Source organism: Amphiprion ocellaris, chromosome 20, assembly GCF_022539595.1.
Source record: "Amphiprion ocellaris isolate individual 3 ecotype Okinawa chromosome 20, ASM2253959v1, whole genome shotgun sequence".
NCBI classification, from domain to species: domain Eukaryota; kingdom Metazoa; phylum Chordata; class Actinopteri; family Pomacentridae; genus Amphiprion; species Amphiprion ocellaris.
In genome coordinates, this window is record NC_072785.1 from 807,362 (window position 1) to 824,318 (window position 16,957).

General features: G+C 39.9%; 1 protein-coding gene across 3 annotated transcripts in view; it reads right to left on the bottom strand.

Annotated features, from left to right (window-relative positions):
• The window catches only part of syne3 (spectrin repeat containing, nuclear envelope family member 3), a 41,906-nt gene extending 24,949 nt beyond the window's left edge, over nucleotides 1-16,957 (bottom strand). Inside the window, exons 1-7 of one of the 3 annotated variants that reach the window (XM_023274345.3) lie at nucleotides 16,819-16,922; nucleotides 16,643-16,682; nucleotides 13,887-14,044; nucleotides 8,797-8,969; nucleotides 4,812-5,121; nucleotides 3,799-3,954; nucleotides 2,982-3,341 (exon numbers count right to left, since the gene is read on the bottom strand). In XM_023274345.3, the coding sequence (XP_023130113.1) occupies nucleotides 2,982-3,341; nucleotides 3,799-3,954; nucleotides 4,812-5,121; nucleotides 8,797-8,969; nucleotides 13,887-14,030 (1,143 nt within the window). In that variant the 5' untranslated portion in view covers nucleotides 14,031-14,044; nucleotides 16,643-16,682; nucleotides 16,819-16,922. Of the gene's footprint in view, nucleotides 1-2,981; nucleotides 3,342-3,798; nucleotides 3,955-4,811; nucleotides 5,122-8,796; nucleotides 8,970-13,886; nucleotides 14,045-16,300; nucleotides 16,441-16,642; nucleotides 16,683-16,818 lie in introns of those variants that run through there. The other 2 variants (XM_023274343.3, XM_055006052.1) reach the window with 2 other exon arrangements.

The window sequence follows — 16,957 nt, forward strand, 5'->3', positions numbered from 1 at the left end:
TTTAAATACATGATTTCTGTATCATTTAAATTTTTTTTTTTTAACTTTATTATAAGCACTACGAATAATAAAGGGCAGATTATGAATCAGCATCATGGAGCAAATCCATGGCTATACAATATATGTCTTGAAAAGGTATGAAATTTAAAAGCAAGGACTCCAGGAAGAGTAGCCACAGTTAAACAGTCCAGTGTCTAATGATGATGTAAATTCAGCTTCAAAATAATAACTTGTCACAAATACATGACAGCACAGGTGGGGGTTTGAACCACTGACCTTCTGATCAGTAATCCTGAGACTTAACCATTGCACCACTGAGAGTGTCTACACTTTCAGATCAATACAGTCCACCTCCAGTGATATCAGCAGCAGCCTCCTCACCACCCACCCCAACAGAAGCTGTTCAATGTACCCCATCAGTCAAACATAGACTGCCCCCTAACAAAGATATGAGGTGTGAACAATGATCTGGTATGTCATGATTCCATGTTACATTCTTTATGAATATGGGTTGCTACAATTCAGCCAGTTATATTGTCAGGTATGTTTCTGTATGGTGTTTCAAATTCGTGCTCCATGTGCCCCCTTTTAACTTTGAACACCTGCCCCCCCAAAGGTCTCTGCATGGCCCTGCACAACACCAATTCTCACTTTCAACATTCCATCCTGATACAACTCCCTCACCACCAACAACAAAACAAAACTTTCTCATATAATCAGTCAGGCAAGCAAAATAATTGGTTCCCCACTTCCCTCTATCTCTGAGCTCCACAATTGATCTATGATCAGGAAAGCCACCCCTGATCACAGAGGACCCCTCTCACTACCTCCATAACTCTTTCCAGTTACTGCCATCACACAGACGCTACAAAGTCCCACTGGCCCGATAAAATATCTATTAAAACTCCTTCATCCTCTCAGCAACAACCATCTTGAACAATGACAAATAGACACTGCACATACCTGTTTTACTGTGTTTTTATGGCAGTTGTACCTGCTGCCTTTTAGCCATGTCAAAAGAAGAATTTCTGTCACCATCGAGACATACAATTAAGTCTATCTAATCTAATATAAAAAAATTAGGATAACAAAAATCAGAAAATGCCAAATCCAATGCAAACATGAAGTAAAACTGGATATTACAAAAATGCCACATATATATTATTAATCCAGTGTATTATTCAAAAAAAACCTTCCTGTTGCCCAAAAAAAATGCCTACTTAAAAAACTTGCAGAGGCTGTAATGTAGTGGGTGAAATGCAAGATTAAGAGAACCTCATTTCATGTGTCAATACCATGACACTGGGATGCCAAAAAATAATAAACCCCAGAGTGGAATTTTAAAAATGAGAAAAGACTAATCGAACATAGAGTCATTTGGAAATGTAGGTTTTAGTCTGACAGAAGTTCGCTCAGTGTCAGTTTCTTGGGATCTGATTTAGTGTCCTTTCTTCACAGTGATATCAAATAAATACATGGCTTACATACTCAATATGTAGAAGTCTAGATCTAGACAAACATAGTTAAATCCAACCCTGGAAAAGTATTTCCAGGGACAGACAATTTAGCATTCCAGTCACAACTAACAGAAGTCACTTCACAGGCCCAATGGTGCCGAATGTTTTTGTAAAATTCTTTGTTTATTCTCCAGAAATTTCCTGCTGATTCTGCACTTCATCTGCCAAATACTGCAGACATGTATATAAAAGCATATGATATTTTAATTCTGTAGAAGCAAAGTGTCACATTCATATTCCTACTTTCCTACTTCACACTGGAAAAGGATTGCTGATTAATCTTAGGCTAGTGGAGACATGCCTGACAAAGAAGTAACTGAACTTAGTACATGTCACAGTGTCAGTCACCAAGGTAGAAATAATAATATGCCTGTGGCTCTGCCACTCCTCTGTGAGGCATTCAGTGAATCCACATAAGTGATAAAGCAGCTTCAGTAACTGAACTGCAGGAAACTGTTTCCTGTGTGTCAGGCACGTTAAATAGGTTGGAAAGTATACTGTGAGCGTAATAAAGAATCCAGTTGAGAGTCATCTTGTCAGGACACATACGTTTTTACCACCTCTGAGGGACTACAGATAGAGGCATGTTTATAGAACATGACAGTATAAGAGAAACCATCACAACAAAACAAAGACAATGGAATGAAAGCAAACTAGGAAAACAATTGAGAATAGTAAGAAAGACAAAGGCAATGAGGGAGGACAGCGCAAAATATTTTGGTATACTTTGATGAAGAAAATAGCACACCTTTTTCTACAGATACCTTCTGGTGTCACTCCTTCATTCCATTTCCTACGGTTATCCACAATTCTTTTATCTTTTGTTATTTGTTACTGTCTGTCAGACCCTCCTCTTACCTTTAGCTGTTTGCCAGACTCCTTGATTCACCTACTCTTCATTCATTTTTGTCTTACCCTCTATCACTGATTAGCAGCCATATGCAAACTAACCACTATTCGCCCTTGTATTTACATACAGTCCCGTCCCTACCCTCTGACCATAAATTGGGTACACTGCAAATGTTCTGGCTCAGCTTTCATTCACAGACTCATGCTCTGTGTTGGTAAGCCCACCCTATGCTGGAATACCAAAAAACACCCCACTAAAGCAAACTTTGAAGGATTAAAAGTAAAATTTCTTCAACAATTTGAAAGAAATTGAGTCAGACTGGCAATACCACAACAAAAAGAAGACAAACCTGCAGATGAGTATCAAGGCCATCATTTTTTTTTTGGTATCGGCTGAAATGTGGCCACAACACAGTGTAGTCAAAACTATCAAGTAGCAAAACATGTTAATGAATGTCTAACTAGATTGGAAATTGTAAATTATACTTCATAGATTGCAGGTTTAGTGCCACAATAAGAAGCAGGTAGTTCACCTAAATAGCATAATGATTGTCCTGCCTTTAAGCTGTTTTTCCACTAACTTAATTACACCACTGATGTGTTTAACAAACCTACCGTGTACTTTCTCCACTGGCCCACAATCTGTTCCTCTGTATGGTCAGTGTGGTCCCTGGATTTGTGGGTGTGCTCTAGTTCCTGGTCTAACCCCTGCAGCAGCAGTCTGAGGCGGCTGATGTCTTCTCCCAGCCGTAAGCACCTGGCTATGTACTGACTGTGGGAATCCAGACTTGCGCGCAGACCCTCCTCTGCCTCACACAGGCCCTGCCTCAGCCTCTGCCAGCCCAGTCTTAGCTCCTCAGCCTCCTCTACCACTACCTCTGCCCCTGCAGGAGAGGTGTTGGCCCTGACGGATTCTGCCACACCTTCAATATGCTGCAGGGTCTTCTCCTCACAGGCCACGCTGTCATCCAGAGCCTGGCAGAAGAAGAAACAATTCAACATGTTGGGTTGTGGACAGATGCAGATGGGAAAAAATACATTAGAGCACCTAAAAACATGGTTTGTTCTACATGATATGTTGTTATAACTTCAGATATTTATGATTGTCTTGTTTTAAAGACAATGCCAGTAGCTAATAAAAGGCAGGCAAAACATGTTGAGAAATGGAATATGCAACACTGTAATAGCCCACATGAAAATTCAATACAACATACTGATCAATTCATGTATGTTCAATGTACTCAATTTACCATCACCTTAGCATTGAATCCAATCGTACAAACTACAAAGGCAAATCCTGTGTTTATGGACTTATTACTTTCAGTTATTCTCTTGCTGTTTTAGCAAACATTGTTAAATGACTATAAATTAATACGACATGACAATGTTTTGAAAAGTCTACCAAAAACTGAAATTCTAATGTGACTCTCACTTGTAAGGCTTTGAGTTTGTCCTCAGGTGTGTCCTCCCTCTCCATCAGGTCAGTCAGTTCCTTAGTTTTTGACAGCAGCCAGGACTGGAACCTCTGAACGCAGCCTTGGTACATCTGGTGGTCCTCAGCGATCTTCTGAAGCACTGACAAATGCTCCTAGCACAGCAGGAGACACACCTTGAGGTAATTTTTTAGCAACTCCCTGCTGTCTGTTACTTCAACTACAAGATTCTATATGGCATGTTTAAATATTAGAAATCAAGCACATAAGGACTGCAGAAGAGAGCACTGAAGTAGAGGGGGCTTCCACCATTGAGCAAGACACAACTTTCACAATCGGAGTCAAACATACAGCTATGCCAGCAGAATGGTTGGGTAATGTGATGCTTGAAGAAAGCAAAGACAGATGCCGGAGTCTGAATTTTCTAACGTAACATTTTTTCATTAATCAGGTTTCAAAACTAACGTTGTACACTGGCTGCACCACCATAGAACTTAGGCTGCAATGAGTGAGCAATGTGACTATGAGTAAAGATAAGTGCAACCAGTGAGCTTCTGCATTACGCCATCATGAAGAGGACGCCTTGACACACTGTGATCATATACTGTAATCTAATACTAGCAGTCATAATTGTGAAGTTAGCAAATAAATTAAACATCATTATGAGAATGGTCCCACACTAAGCGCATAAAGGATAGTCCGAGGGACTATTCAACGCTGCTTGACCCCCCGCACTTTTGACTTTTGGTCACGAGTCCTTCTGTTTGTTAAATTGTTACTTCCAGCTGTATCCACCAATAAAATCTGTGTAATCCAGAAGCAACACACTGCAAGAGATACAATATCTTGTGCACCCATAGTAATCAGCCAGTGCACACACAGTCATAATGCATAACACAAACTTTCTATTACAGATACATCAATTACAATGGCTCTGAGCGTATGAACATACGTACAGAAGTATTTAACAAGGTGTAGTTGAAAAGTACATCACATCAAGTAAGTGCCTCACCTCTGCTCTGTCTCTGACATCATTGTAGGCCTCTTGCATTCTCTCCTGGGCCTGGGGGTCCACACTGGGGTCCTGAGTTCTATTGTGCAAAGCAGCTGCTTCATCCAGCAGCCTCTCCAGCAGTGCTGCCTGGCCATGAATATCGCTCACCACCACCCTCTGCTGGTCCACCTGCCACTGCTTCTCTTTTACTCCCACTTGGTGCTCCACCCCAACATCCAGGTTGCGCTGCTGCTTTGTCAGCCACAGCTCGAACTCTTCGTAGGCCTTCAGATACTCACTCCAGTGTAGCCATACCCACTCAATGCGACTGAAATTAATTTGAAACAACACAAGAAAGAACATCTCTCAGCAATTTGTGTCTGGTCAGCTAGCAAGCAGAGAACATTGTGGCAATTTAGTTAGCAACAGACAACCATGACAGACTGCTGAGGCAGTTAATGTGATCAAGGAAGAGCTTCTATCATTTGACAAGATGCAAGACTGCAGCTCATTTATAGTGCTACACACACTACCGATTTGAGAGGTGGTCACTAGAACTGTAGCCAGTTACACATTGTCAAGCAGAGTGCATTGCGGGGGTTCAGGTAGCAATAGGCCACCATGATACAGACTTCTGCAGTGATAAAGAGCTTCCAGCTAGAGCTCAAACACTGAAGAAGAATCAATGTTTGTGAGGACAGCATTTCTACAACCGAGGAGCATCAACCAATGCATTTGTACGACAAATGTTAGGTGTTTGTGGTTACTCACCCATAAATTCATTGATTCAAATTTGATTTAATGGCGAAATATAGCTTTAAAAAGTTGCTTAAAATTTACATCCTTAGCAAATAAAAGTGATTGATCTGATAGACAATTTTCTAAATTCTAACAGTTGGCTGCTATAAAACTATAAACCTTACCTTAAATATAACTGTATTGTTTTTAACTAGATTTTAATCGCCTCCTACTTACACTCCCCTCCAAACGTACTGGAGCAGTGAGCCCAATTCCTTCATTTTTGCTGTCGACTGAAAACATTTGGGTTTGACATCAAACGATGAATATGAGACAAGAGATCAACATTTCAGCTTTTATTTGCAGGTATTTACATCTGGATCTGATATATAACTTAGAACATAGCATCTTTTGTTTGAACCTACCCATTTTTCATGCAACCAAAAGTACTGGAACATGTGACTGACAGGTGTGTTTTGTTGCCCTGGTGTGTCCTACTACATCGATTATTCAAACAATAAATAGCACTCAGTGTCTATGCTCAGTTTCAGATTTGGTTTTTGCTTGTGCAGACTGCATCTATAGTTGGAGGTGTAACCAACATGAAAACCAGAGAGCTGTATATGGATAAAAAACAAGTAAATTTGAAGCTGAGAGAAGATGGAAAATCAATCAGAGCCAATGCACAAATATTGGCCGTAGCCAGTACAACCATATGGAATGTTCAGAAGAAGAAAGAAACCACTGGTGGACTAACTAACAGATGCTGAATGAGTAGACCAAGGAACACAGCACAAACAATATGAGAGCTATAAAGAAAGACCCTAAAACACATCAGCAACAACCTCCAGAAGGCAGGAGTGAAGGTATCACAATCTACTGTTCACAGAAGACTTCATAAACAAAAGTACAGAGGCTACACCAGAAGATGCTAATCACTCATTAGCTAGAAGAATAGGAAGACCGGGCTGGAATTTGCTAAAAAGTACTGAGATGAGCCTCAAAAATTCTGGGACAAAGTTTTATGGACTGATGAGACAAAGATGAACCGTTACTAAAGGAATGGAAAGTCTAAAGTTTGGAGAAATAAAAGATCTGCTCATGATCCCAAACATACAAGCTCATCTGTAAAACACAATGGAGGTAAAGTCATGGCTTGGGCTTGCATGGTTCTTCTGGGATGGGCTCATTAATCTTCATTGATGATGGAACATGTGATGGCAGCAGCAAAATGAACTCAAAAGGCTACAGAAACATTTTGTCTGCCAATTTAAAGGAAGATGCAACCAAACTGACTGGGAGATCCTTCATCGTGCAGCAAGATAATGACCCAAAACACCCTGCCAAAACAACAAAGGAGTTTATCAGGGGCAAGAAGTGGAAGGTTTTAGACTGGCCAAGTCAATCTGCAGACTTCAACCCTATAGAGCTGCATTTCACCTGCTAAAGAAGAGACGGAAGGGAGTAACCCCCAAAACAAACAATTGAAAGAGGCTGTAGTGAAATCCTTTCAGTCTACAGCAAATATAAAGGAATTGGCCTCACTATTGCAATACTTTCGGAAGGGAGTGTATATACTTAAAAGGTATGTAAAGGGTAAAGTACTTGCTGAGCAAAGCAACTTTAAATTAAATGTAAATAAAAACAAATAAGTGTTCGTTATGTGACCTCAGATATTATGTCAAAAACAACCTCTTGAAAAGTGATACATTTATGATTGTAGTTAATCATTTCAAACATTATTTTATTCAACTGCTGTTCATCATCAACATGGCAAACTGAGGAAGAAAATGTTGCTCCTAAATACACTACAATCACTTTCACATATGTTCACTGTATTTTAACAAAAAGCCTGAACAAGATCACTAAATTCTTCTAAAACTTCCAGATGTGTCACATATTGTGCTGAAGATTTTTTCAATTAACCCATCGGCAATTTGAATTTTCTCAAAGAAATGAGCCTCAAAGAAAAGTTGTCAAACAACATAAGTTTATCTGCATCCCCAGAGTCAGGATTTTCTTTTTGTTAAGTTTTACATCATTATAAACTGACTATTTCTTCTGACATTTATTCTTCTGACATATAAAGCTCTTAACAACCAATCTCCATCATATCTTAAAGATCTGATAGTACCATATTATCCTAGCAGAACTCTTCGCTCTCAGACTGCAGGCTTACTTGTTGTTCCTAGAATCTCTAAAAGTAGAATGGGAGGCAGAGCCTTCAGTTATCAGGCACCTCTCCTGTGGAACCAGCTCCCAGTTTGGGTTCGGGAGGCGGACACCCTCTCTACTTTTAAGACCAGGCTTAAAACCTTCCTTTTCGACAAAGCTTATAGTTAGGGCTGACTGGGTGACCCTGACGGGGTGAGCTGGTGTTTTCATTTGCACAACTGACTTCCCCTCTTGACGTCCCTTTAGTTTGCCCCTAGTTATGCTGCTATAGGCCTAGGCTGCTGGGGAACCTCTCTGGATGCACTGAGCCCTTCTCTAACTACCTATGTATTTACTATATATACCATTATTGCATTACATTCACTCTGTTTCTTTCTGTGTCCTTTCTCCGAGTGTCCCTGGTCCCAGAGCTGGATGCTGGATGCTTCAGATGTGTGGCTGTGTTTTATGGTCCTTGTGTCCCACCCCCCCACCTCTCTATCTCTACCCCTCTATCTGTATCCCTCTATCTCTACCTCTACCCCTCTATCTCTACCTCTCTACCTCTTCTGTCCCTCTCAACCCGCCCGGCCAGCAGCAGATGGGTCCCCCCACATTAGAGCCGGGTTCTGCTCGAGGTTTTTTTCCCTGTTAAAAGGGTGTTTTCCTGCCACTGTCGCCTTTTGGCTTGCTCTGGGGGTTCAGGCATATGGGTTCTGTAAAGCGTCTCGAGACAATTTGACTGTAATTGGCGCTATATAAATAAAATTGAAATTGAATTATTTGTGGGTTGGGACTGCTGGTTACACAAAACAAGCAAGTTTCAAGATGTCACCAGCATGACATTAACCCTTCCTGCTCCAGGGGGCGCTGTACCGTGGCTGACCCGTCGCTCTGACTCCCCCAATTGGGGAGAGATGCAAAAATCAGAATTTCCCCTCGTGGGATTAATAAGCAATAATAAAAATAAAATGTAAAGCTATTCAAAACAGAGCATAAAGGCTCAAGCGTAACTTACCCAAAGCTGTCCTCCAGCCAAACTAACAAGGATGATTGTTTAACAAATCACTGCACTCCTGAAGTATTCAAACTGCTGTGAGAAGAGGAGTACCTGTGACAGTGGATGATATAGGTGGAGGTCTCCTCCCACAGACTTTTCAGGTCTTTGAGCTTAGCATGGGTGTGGTTCCGCAGCTCTTCATCTCCGCTTTGCAGAAGGTTCTCTGCTGCCACCAGCACCATGTCCATCTTCACACGACCTTCATGCTCGGACTGATGTATTTTCTGAATAGAATATAGCAGGACACAGTTAGATATATAAATGTACACACAACATGCATACATATACGTTTGGATTAACTATTCAAAAATGAATAATGCTTTAATGTGGTGAAATTATTTTGAACTAATTAGATTTTGTACGTCAAAATCTAATTAGATTTGACATTGATAACTTTCTCACACAAGATGTATATTGATCAGGCATAAAATTATAACCACTGACAGGGGGAGTGAAAAACACTGATTATCTCTTCATCATGGCACCTGGTAGTGAGTTGGATACATTAGACAGTAAGTGAACATTTTGTTCTCAAAGTTGATGTGTCAGAAGCAGGAGAAATGGTTAAGCGTAAGGATGAGTGAGTTTGTCAAGGGCTAAATTGTGATGGCTAGACGACTGGGTCAGAGCATCTACAGAACTGCAGCTCCTGTCACCCCACAAGAGCTGCAGTAGTCAGTATCAATCAAAAGTGGCCCAAGGTAGGAACAGTGGTGAACCGGCAACAGGGTCATGGGCAGCCAAGGCTCATTGATGCATATGGGGAAAACCCGGTCTGATTAGGAGAGACGGCATCCATCCCACTTTGGCTGGTGCAGCTCTCATTTCTAGGAATATGGCTGATTTTATTAGAACTCCTAAAGCATGACAACCCAGAGTTCAGACCAGGATGCAGAGTTGTAGTCTTCCACACCTCTCTGCAGTTTCCTCACAGCTGTCAACCTCTAGGAATTCAGTTAGCTTTATTGAGACTGTGTCTGTCCCCCGACCACCAAAATTCAATAAATTAAACAATTCAAATATAAACAAAAGACATAGTAACCATAAAAATCTAATTAAAATTAATACCACTATTTCAACTGAGCGAAGAAACAGGACAATTAAATGTGGTCTGTTAAATGTTAGATCTCTCTCGTCTAAATCTCTGTTAGTAAATGATTTGATAACTGATAACCAGATTGATTTGTTCTGTTTGACTGAAACCTGGTTGCAGCAGGAAGAATATGTTAGTCTAAATGAATCAACTCCTACTAGTCATACTAACTGTGATGTTCCTCGAATCACAGGACGAGGAGGAGGAGTGGCAGCAATTTACTTCTCTAGCTTAAAAATGAACCAGAGACCTAAACCTAGTTACAGTTCATTTGAAAATCTTACTCTCAGTCTCTCTCATCCAGATTTAAAAGCTCAGAAACCAGTTTTATTTGTTGTTGTATATCGTCCTCCTGCTCCTTACTCTGAGTTTTTATCTCAATTCTCAGACTTTTTATCTGATTTAGTGCTCAGCTCAGATAAAGTCATTGTTGTGGGTGACTTCAACATTCATGTTTACGTGGACAGTGACAGCCTTACGACTGCTTTTAATTCAATATTAGACTCAATTGGGTTTTCTCGACATGTAAATAAACCAACTCATAGTTTTAATCATACCCTTGACCTCGTTCTGACTTATGGCATAGAAATCAAACTAGTGCTGGGTGATAAGGAAAAAATCATATATCACGATATGGATTATTTTATATCACAATAACGATATATATGACGATATACCACAACAAAGTATGTTTTCAGTTATTCTCTGAAAAGTTTGACAAAAAATTCATTGCTTACTTTTCTCCATGAAACGTCAACCTGTTGCTAGGGCTGGACCCGAATATTCGGTCCCCAGGGTGGTATGCGGATATTAATTTTGAGATCCAAATACCCCCCCCCCCCAATTTACAACAATAGGTTGTATAGGAGTTAAGAATAAATATCATTACAGTAGATGTCTGTCTCACAATTCGGTGACTAAATTCAAGGAAATAATACCCTCTCTATTTAGTCCAGCACCACTTACTGGTATAATGGAAGGGAAATATTATAATTTTACCCCCACAGAAGTGGATTATATTGTTAATAATGCTGCAGCCTCACTGCGTACAACACTTGATAGTGTTGCACCTGTAAAAAAGAAAGTTCTATCTCAGAGAGGACCTGCTCCTTGGTAGAATTCCCAGCTGCGGACTTTAAAGCAGGCGTCCTGAAAGCTGGAAAGGAAGTGGTATTCCACTAATTTAGAGGAAGTTTATGTAGCTTGGAAAAATAGTCTAGTAATTTATTAAAAAAAGCTCTTGGTAATGCCAGGACAACATATTATTCATCTTTAATAGAGGAAAACAAGAACAACCCCAGGTTTCTCTTCAGCACTGTAGCCAGGCTGACAAAGAGTCAGAGCTCTGTTGAACCTTGTATTCCTTTAGCTTTGAGCAGTAACAACTTCATGAGCTTCTTAACAAATAAAATTATTACGATTAGAGAAAAAATAATCTGGCCCTTCCTGCAAATGTCACAGATGTATCATCGAGTACAGATACTTTAGAATTGGCTGTAAGACCAGATGGATATTTAGAATTTTTCACTCCCATACATCTCTCTGAACTCATTTCAATAGTTTCTACATCCAAACCATCAACATGTCTTTTAGATCCTATCCCAACTAGACTGTTCAAGGAGGCTTTACCTTTAATTAATTCCTCAATGTTAGATCTGATTAATCTCACTCTAGTAACAGGCTATGTACCACAGGCTTTTAAGGTTGCTGTAATCAAACCTTTACTTAAAAAGCCCACTCTAGATCCAGATGTTTTAGCCAACTATAGACCCTTTTCTAACCTCCCATTTCTCTCTAAAATTCTGGAAAGAACAGTTGCAAATCAATTATGTGAACATTTACAAAGGAATAGCTTGTTTGAAGAGTTTCAGTAAGACTTCAGAGTGCATCATAGCACAGAAACAGCTCTGGTGAAAGTTACTAATGACCTTCTCATAGCGTCAGATAATGGACTGGTCTCTATACTTATTTTGTTGGACCTTAGTGCAGCATTCGATACAATCGACCACAAACTTTTATTACAGCGACTAGAACATTCTATTGGCATTAAAGGGACAGCACTGGACTGGTTTAAATCCTACTTATCAGACAGGTTCCAGTTTGTGCATGTCAACAATGACTCTTCTGAGCATACTAGGGTTAATCATGGAGTTCCTCAGGGTTCTGTCTTAGGACCAATACTGTTCACATTATACATGCTTCCCTTAGGCAATATATTAGGAAGCACTGTATTAATTTCCATTGTTACATTGACGACACTCAATTGTATTTATCTATGAAACCAGATGAAACTAATCAGCTAGCTAGACTGCAAGATTGTCTTAAGGACATAAAGACCTGGATGACCTATAATTTCCTACTACTAAATTCAGACCAGACTGAAGTCATTGTATTTGGCCCCAAATATCTTAGAAAATTGCTTTCAAAGCATATAGTTACTCTGGATGGCATTACATTGGCCTCCAGTACTACTGTGAGGAACCTCGGTGTTATCTTTGACCAGGACATGTCCTTTAACTCACACATAAAACAAATCTGTAGGACTTCCTTTTTCCACCTGAGAAATATTGTGAAAATCAGGAACATCCTGTCTCAGAGTGATGCAGAAAAACTAGTCCATGCATTTGTTACTTCTAGGCTTGACTACTGTAATTCCTTATTATCAGGTTGTCCCAATAGCTCTCTGAAACATCTACAGCTGATCCAAAATGCTGCAGCCAGAGTACTGAGCAAGAGAGATCATATTTCTCCTATATTGGTTTCTCTTCATTGGCTTCCTGTTAAATCTAGAATAGAATTCAAAATCCTTCTTCTGACATATAAAGCTCTTAACAACCAATCTCCATCATATCTTAAAGACCTGATAGTACCATATTATCCTAGCAGAACTCTTGGCTCTCAGACTGCAGGCTTACTTGTTGTTCCTAGAATCTCTAAAAGTAGAATGGGAGGCAGAGCCTTCAGTTATCAGCTCCTCTCCTGTGGAACCAGCTCCCAGTTTGGGTTCTGGAGGTGGACACCCTCTCTAATTTTAAGACCAGGCTTAAAACCTTCTTTTTTGACAAAGCTTATAGTTAGGGCTGACTGGGGGACCCTGAGGGGGTCAGCTGGAGTCTTCCTCTTGGACGTCCCTTAGTTATGCTGCTATAGGCCTATAGGCTGCTGGGGAACCTCTCTGGATGCACTGAGCCCTTCTCTAACTACCTTTGTATTTACTATATATACCATTATTGCATTACACTCACTCTGTTTCTGCCTGTGTCCTTTCTCCGAGTGTCCCTGGTCCCAGAGCTGGATGCTTCAGATCTGTGGTGGTTCTCCCACCAACTGGCCTAATCTCCATCTGTGGGATGCTGCTGCTGCTGACCTTCCTCCAGCCCACTGCTTCCAGCTGCCCATTTCCATCAATCTACTCTGCATCACCTTCACTATACTTGATTTGCTCATCTACATATTTTTGAATTTACCAACAGCTATATATGTAGTATATTTAATGTCAGAGCCATACACCATAGCAGTAAACTACAATTAGTTTCCATGTTAGTTGTACTTTGCATGTATCATCTGTCTTATCATGCATGTATCAAATTGTGTGTTTTATGGTCCTTGCCTCCAGCATCTGTGGGATGTGCTGGACAAACAAGTCCAAACCATGGAGGCCCTACCTCGCAACTTACAGAATTTAGAGGATCTGTTGCTAACATCTTGGTGCCAGACACCACAGCACACTTTCACAGGTCTATTGGAGTCCATTTCTCAAAGGGTCAGTGCTGTTTTGGCAGCAAAAGGGGGACTCACCTTTTAATGACTAAGAACATATAGGATTTATTCAAAAATAACTGTGTTCATGAATTCTGTATGTGTTAAATAATATAGCTAATAAAATGTCAAACAAATGGTCACAAAAAAAATAGCTCACATACAGCAATACTGTATCCTGCACAAAGACCACAAACTGCAGCCGTCTTCACTCTGGAGTCCAATGACAGAGTACTGAAGAAGCCACATGAGTCAGAGTAGAGGTCAAACAGTAAGTGGAGTATCTCACCTCTGTCTCCCTGAGTCTGGCCTCCAGGGCATCACGGGGCCCCTGGGTGTTATCGTTGGCCTTCAGCCTCTCCTGGATGGCCCGCATCCAGGAGAGGGCTGCCTCAAGGTTCTCCATGAACTCCTGCTGCTCCTGTTGTGTCATGACAAGTCTTGCACCTGTAAGAAAAACAGTGCTCTGACTCGGTATTCGCAGACATTTACTGTTAAATAAGAATGCTATATCTAAATATCTTGAATAGGTGAAGACATACTCTTGATAAAAGAAAATCCCTCATTGAAAATAATAGTATTAATTCACCGACCTGAGGTGCAGAACTGAATCAACACCTTACTGACAAATCTAAAATCAAAAACTGTAAATTTAATTTTACTGATTACATCACTATATAGGCGTGGTTCAGAAGTCTGATACTACATAGAAAATCTATCATATTTTCATGTAAAGATTTAAATAATCAAAAAGCATCAAGATTTAAAGAGGAATCATGAGTTGTATTCCGTCCGCTGAAGCAGGGTTTAGATGACACTGAACTACATTTGACCAATCCGTCAGAGGTTTGTTGAACTAAATCCCCCTGCAGCCATAGTATACTTGTTAGAAATATGGCTGTACCTCAAGTGTAAAGAAGAACATAGATGACTAAGTAGCTGTCATTCCATGCCATATCATCAGGGGCGTTTGGCCCAACCATCGCTGATTTGCTTGAAACTTTCTTGTTTCCCATAAACAATGCGTATTTAAAAATCGCATCTGTGAAATTTTGTACTGGTATATTCAATGCTTATCAAGATAAAATCTTTTTTAAACTTGCCTGTCAACCCACTTTTACCACATTTTTTGCAGGCTACACATGCATCTATAGACGTTTTTATTTACTAAAGATAAAAGCCTGAACTTTTTTACATTAATTTTTCATCGTGCCATTGATTCATAAATAGATTGAAAAACTTGATAATGCAGAAGCCAACTACGGTATTAATTGAACCAATTGAAAGTGCATAATTACATGTCACTACAACACAAACGCAACATATAGAATTATTTTTAACATGAATTGCTTGATCACAGAAATGAAAATAAAAAGTTATTTTTGTTGAACTTTCATAGATGACTGAGCAGATATGACAAGTGGTATCACAAAAACAAAAACATTTCTAGACAGCCTAACCCAAGTAGAGCAGAGTTAGTTGGTTGGAGACAGTCTGAACTGATATGTTGTTACCCATTATGTATTATGCTTAGTGAATTCAAACTCTGAAGCAGTTCCTATAAATTTACATGACTCACACTTCAATTTTCTGCAGAGTTCAGCAAAGCTTAATACAGCAACATTATTTATTTTTCATTCTATTTATTCTTCTTCATATTTCCACTTTTATATTATTGTTCTTATATAGATTTAGTTTCATAACTTGGCACTCACTACTCCATATGCATGCTCCTTTAAGAGCAAAAAGGGCCATACCAAATGCAAAAAATGATCAGTAATTTATGTACATGTTTTCAGAGATTCTCTTTTTTACTTACATTTTTAAGCTGATATAATGTAAAATTAAAATATATGTTATTTTCAAAACAGTTGCAAAATAGAAATATCCTTTGGAGTGGTCCCAGACTTTTGGACCCCGCTGCAGACAGTTTGTAGGCTTGGAAAATGTCAGTCACCATATTGCATTGTGCAGAAACTGACTGTGCCCTCAGGACACACAGCTGCAAGAAAAACGTTACGATAACCCAACTGTCAGAGGCAGTCAAGAGTCTGAAATGTATAAGAGGGTGATTCCTGCCATGCAGGAACGCAGAGGCACCACCTTAACTGTTAGAGGGAAAATGAAATGCAGACAGCCGAGGCCATTTTCCGCAATGACTCATTTTTCCCCACCACAACATTCTCTGCCCAACATCTGCACACTATTGAAACTATTCAATAGTTAGAACTCCCTGTTCTCAGTGAAAGCTAACAGTTGTTCATTCCTTCAAATTTTTTTTGTTTTCTTTTTGACTAATAGAAACAAGATTACATTTAGCTGCTAGTAAACAAGCTAAAATCAACCAACCTGTGCAGAACCGCTTAAATGTTGGGACATTTAAGTGTGAAATGATTTCAGAATGCATTAACTTTCAATTACTGCATTATGTCTAAGTTAAAAAGTAGTATATTTTCTTATGAACCATCAAAACCAATATTATACAGTGATTTACTTACTCTTGTATAGTTTACAGTTTTGCTCATGCACACTACTCACTGAGTTTTAAAAACATGTAAATGTGTTGAAGCTATCTCAACAGTTTGTCCTCATTTGCAGCTTAAAACCACTTCTAACTTGTATTTCCTGTTCTAGCATTACACCACAGGCTATTTCTGTGAATCAGAGTTCTGTAATAAAGCAGTAAAGTGAACAGATGCTTACAGCAGTTTGCATGTAGTAAGTGTGAATTCCGTGGCATGTGCTGCTGTCTGTGTTGGCAGAGACGCTCCTCAGGTCCACAGCTCGTACAGTCAACTCTCAAACTTTTATCCTTTTCACGCACACGTGCCACTGATGGCAGCACTCTTCATTATTTGTCAGACTTGTCAGGCTATTTTTGGATTCCGTGCTCTATCTTAATTTAAAGACACACCCGGATATTTACAGACAGGCGAACTTGCACACATAATTTCAGCGTGGTATTAACGTCCTTTATGCTATGCTAATTTATCGGTTAGGATTGAATGTTAGTTCCGCACCGGTTTACTGGAAACAACAACTTACGTATGTTTGTCAGCTCACCGCCGCTCCTGACAGCACAGCACTGTAACATAGAGCTGCTGTAAATTCAAGTGCCCATGGGGATTTATCCGTGTTTGTAGCAAGAGGTAATCCCGCTATCAGCAAGCTAACTGAGCAAAGGCTCATTGTACGACTATAACAAAATAAAACACACTTACAGCTCTGTGGTCATCAGCTGAGAGGCGTCGCTAGCTGCTCGCTGCCTTGTTGTGTTGTGAACAGTAAAGTTACAGCAGGCAGGAAGTGGAGCGGAGGCCGTCGGGATCAACACACGCAGCAAGTCATGCTGCCTTCAGG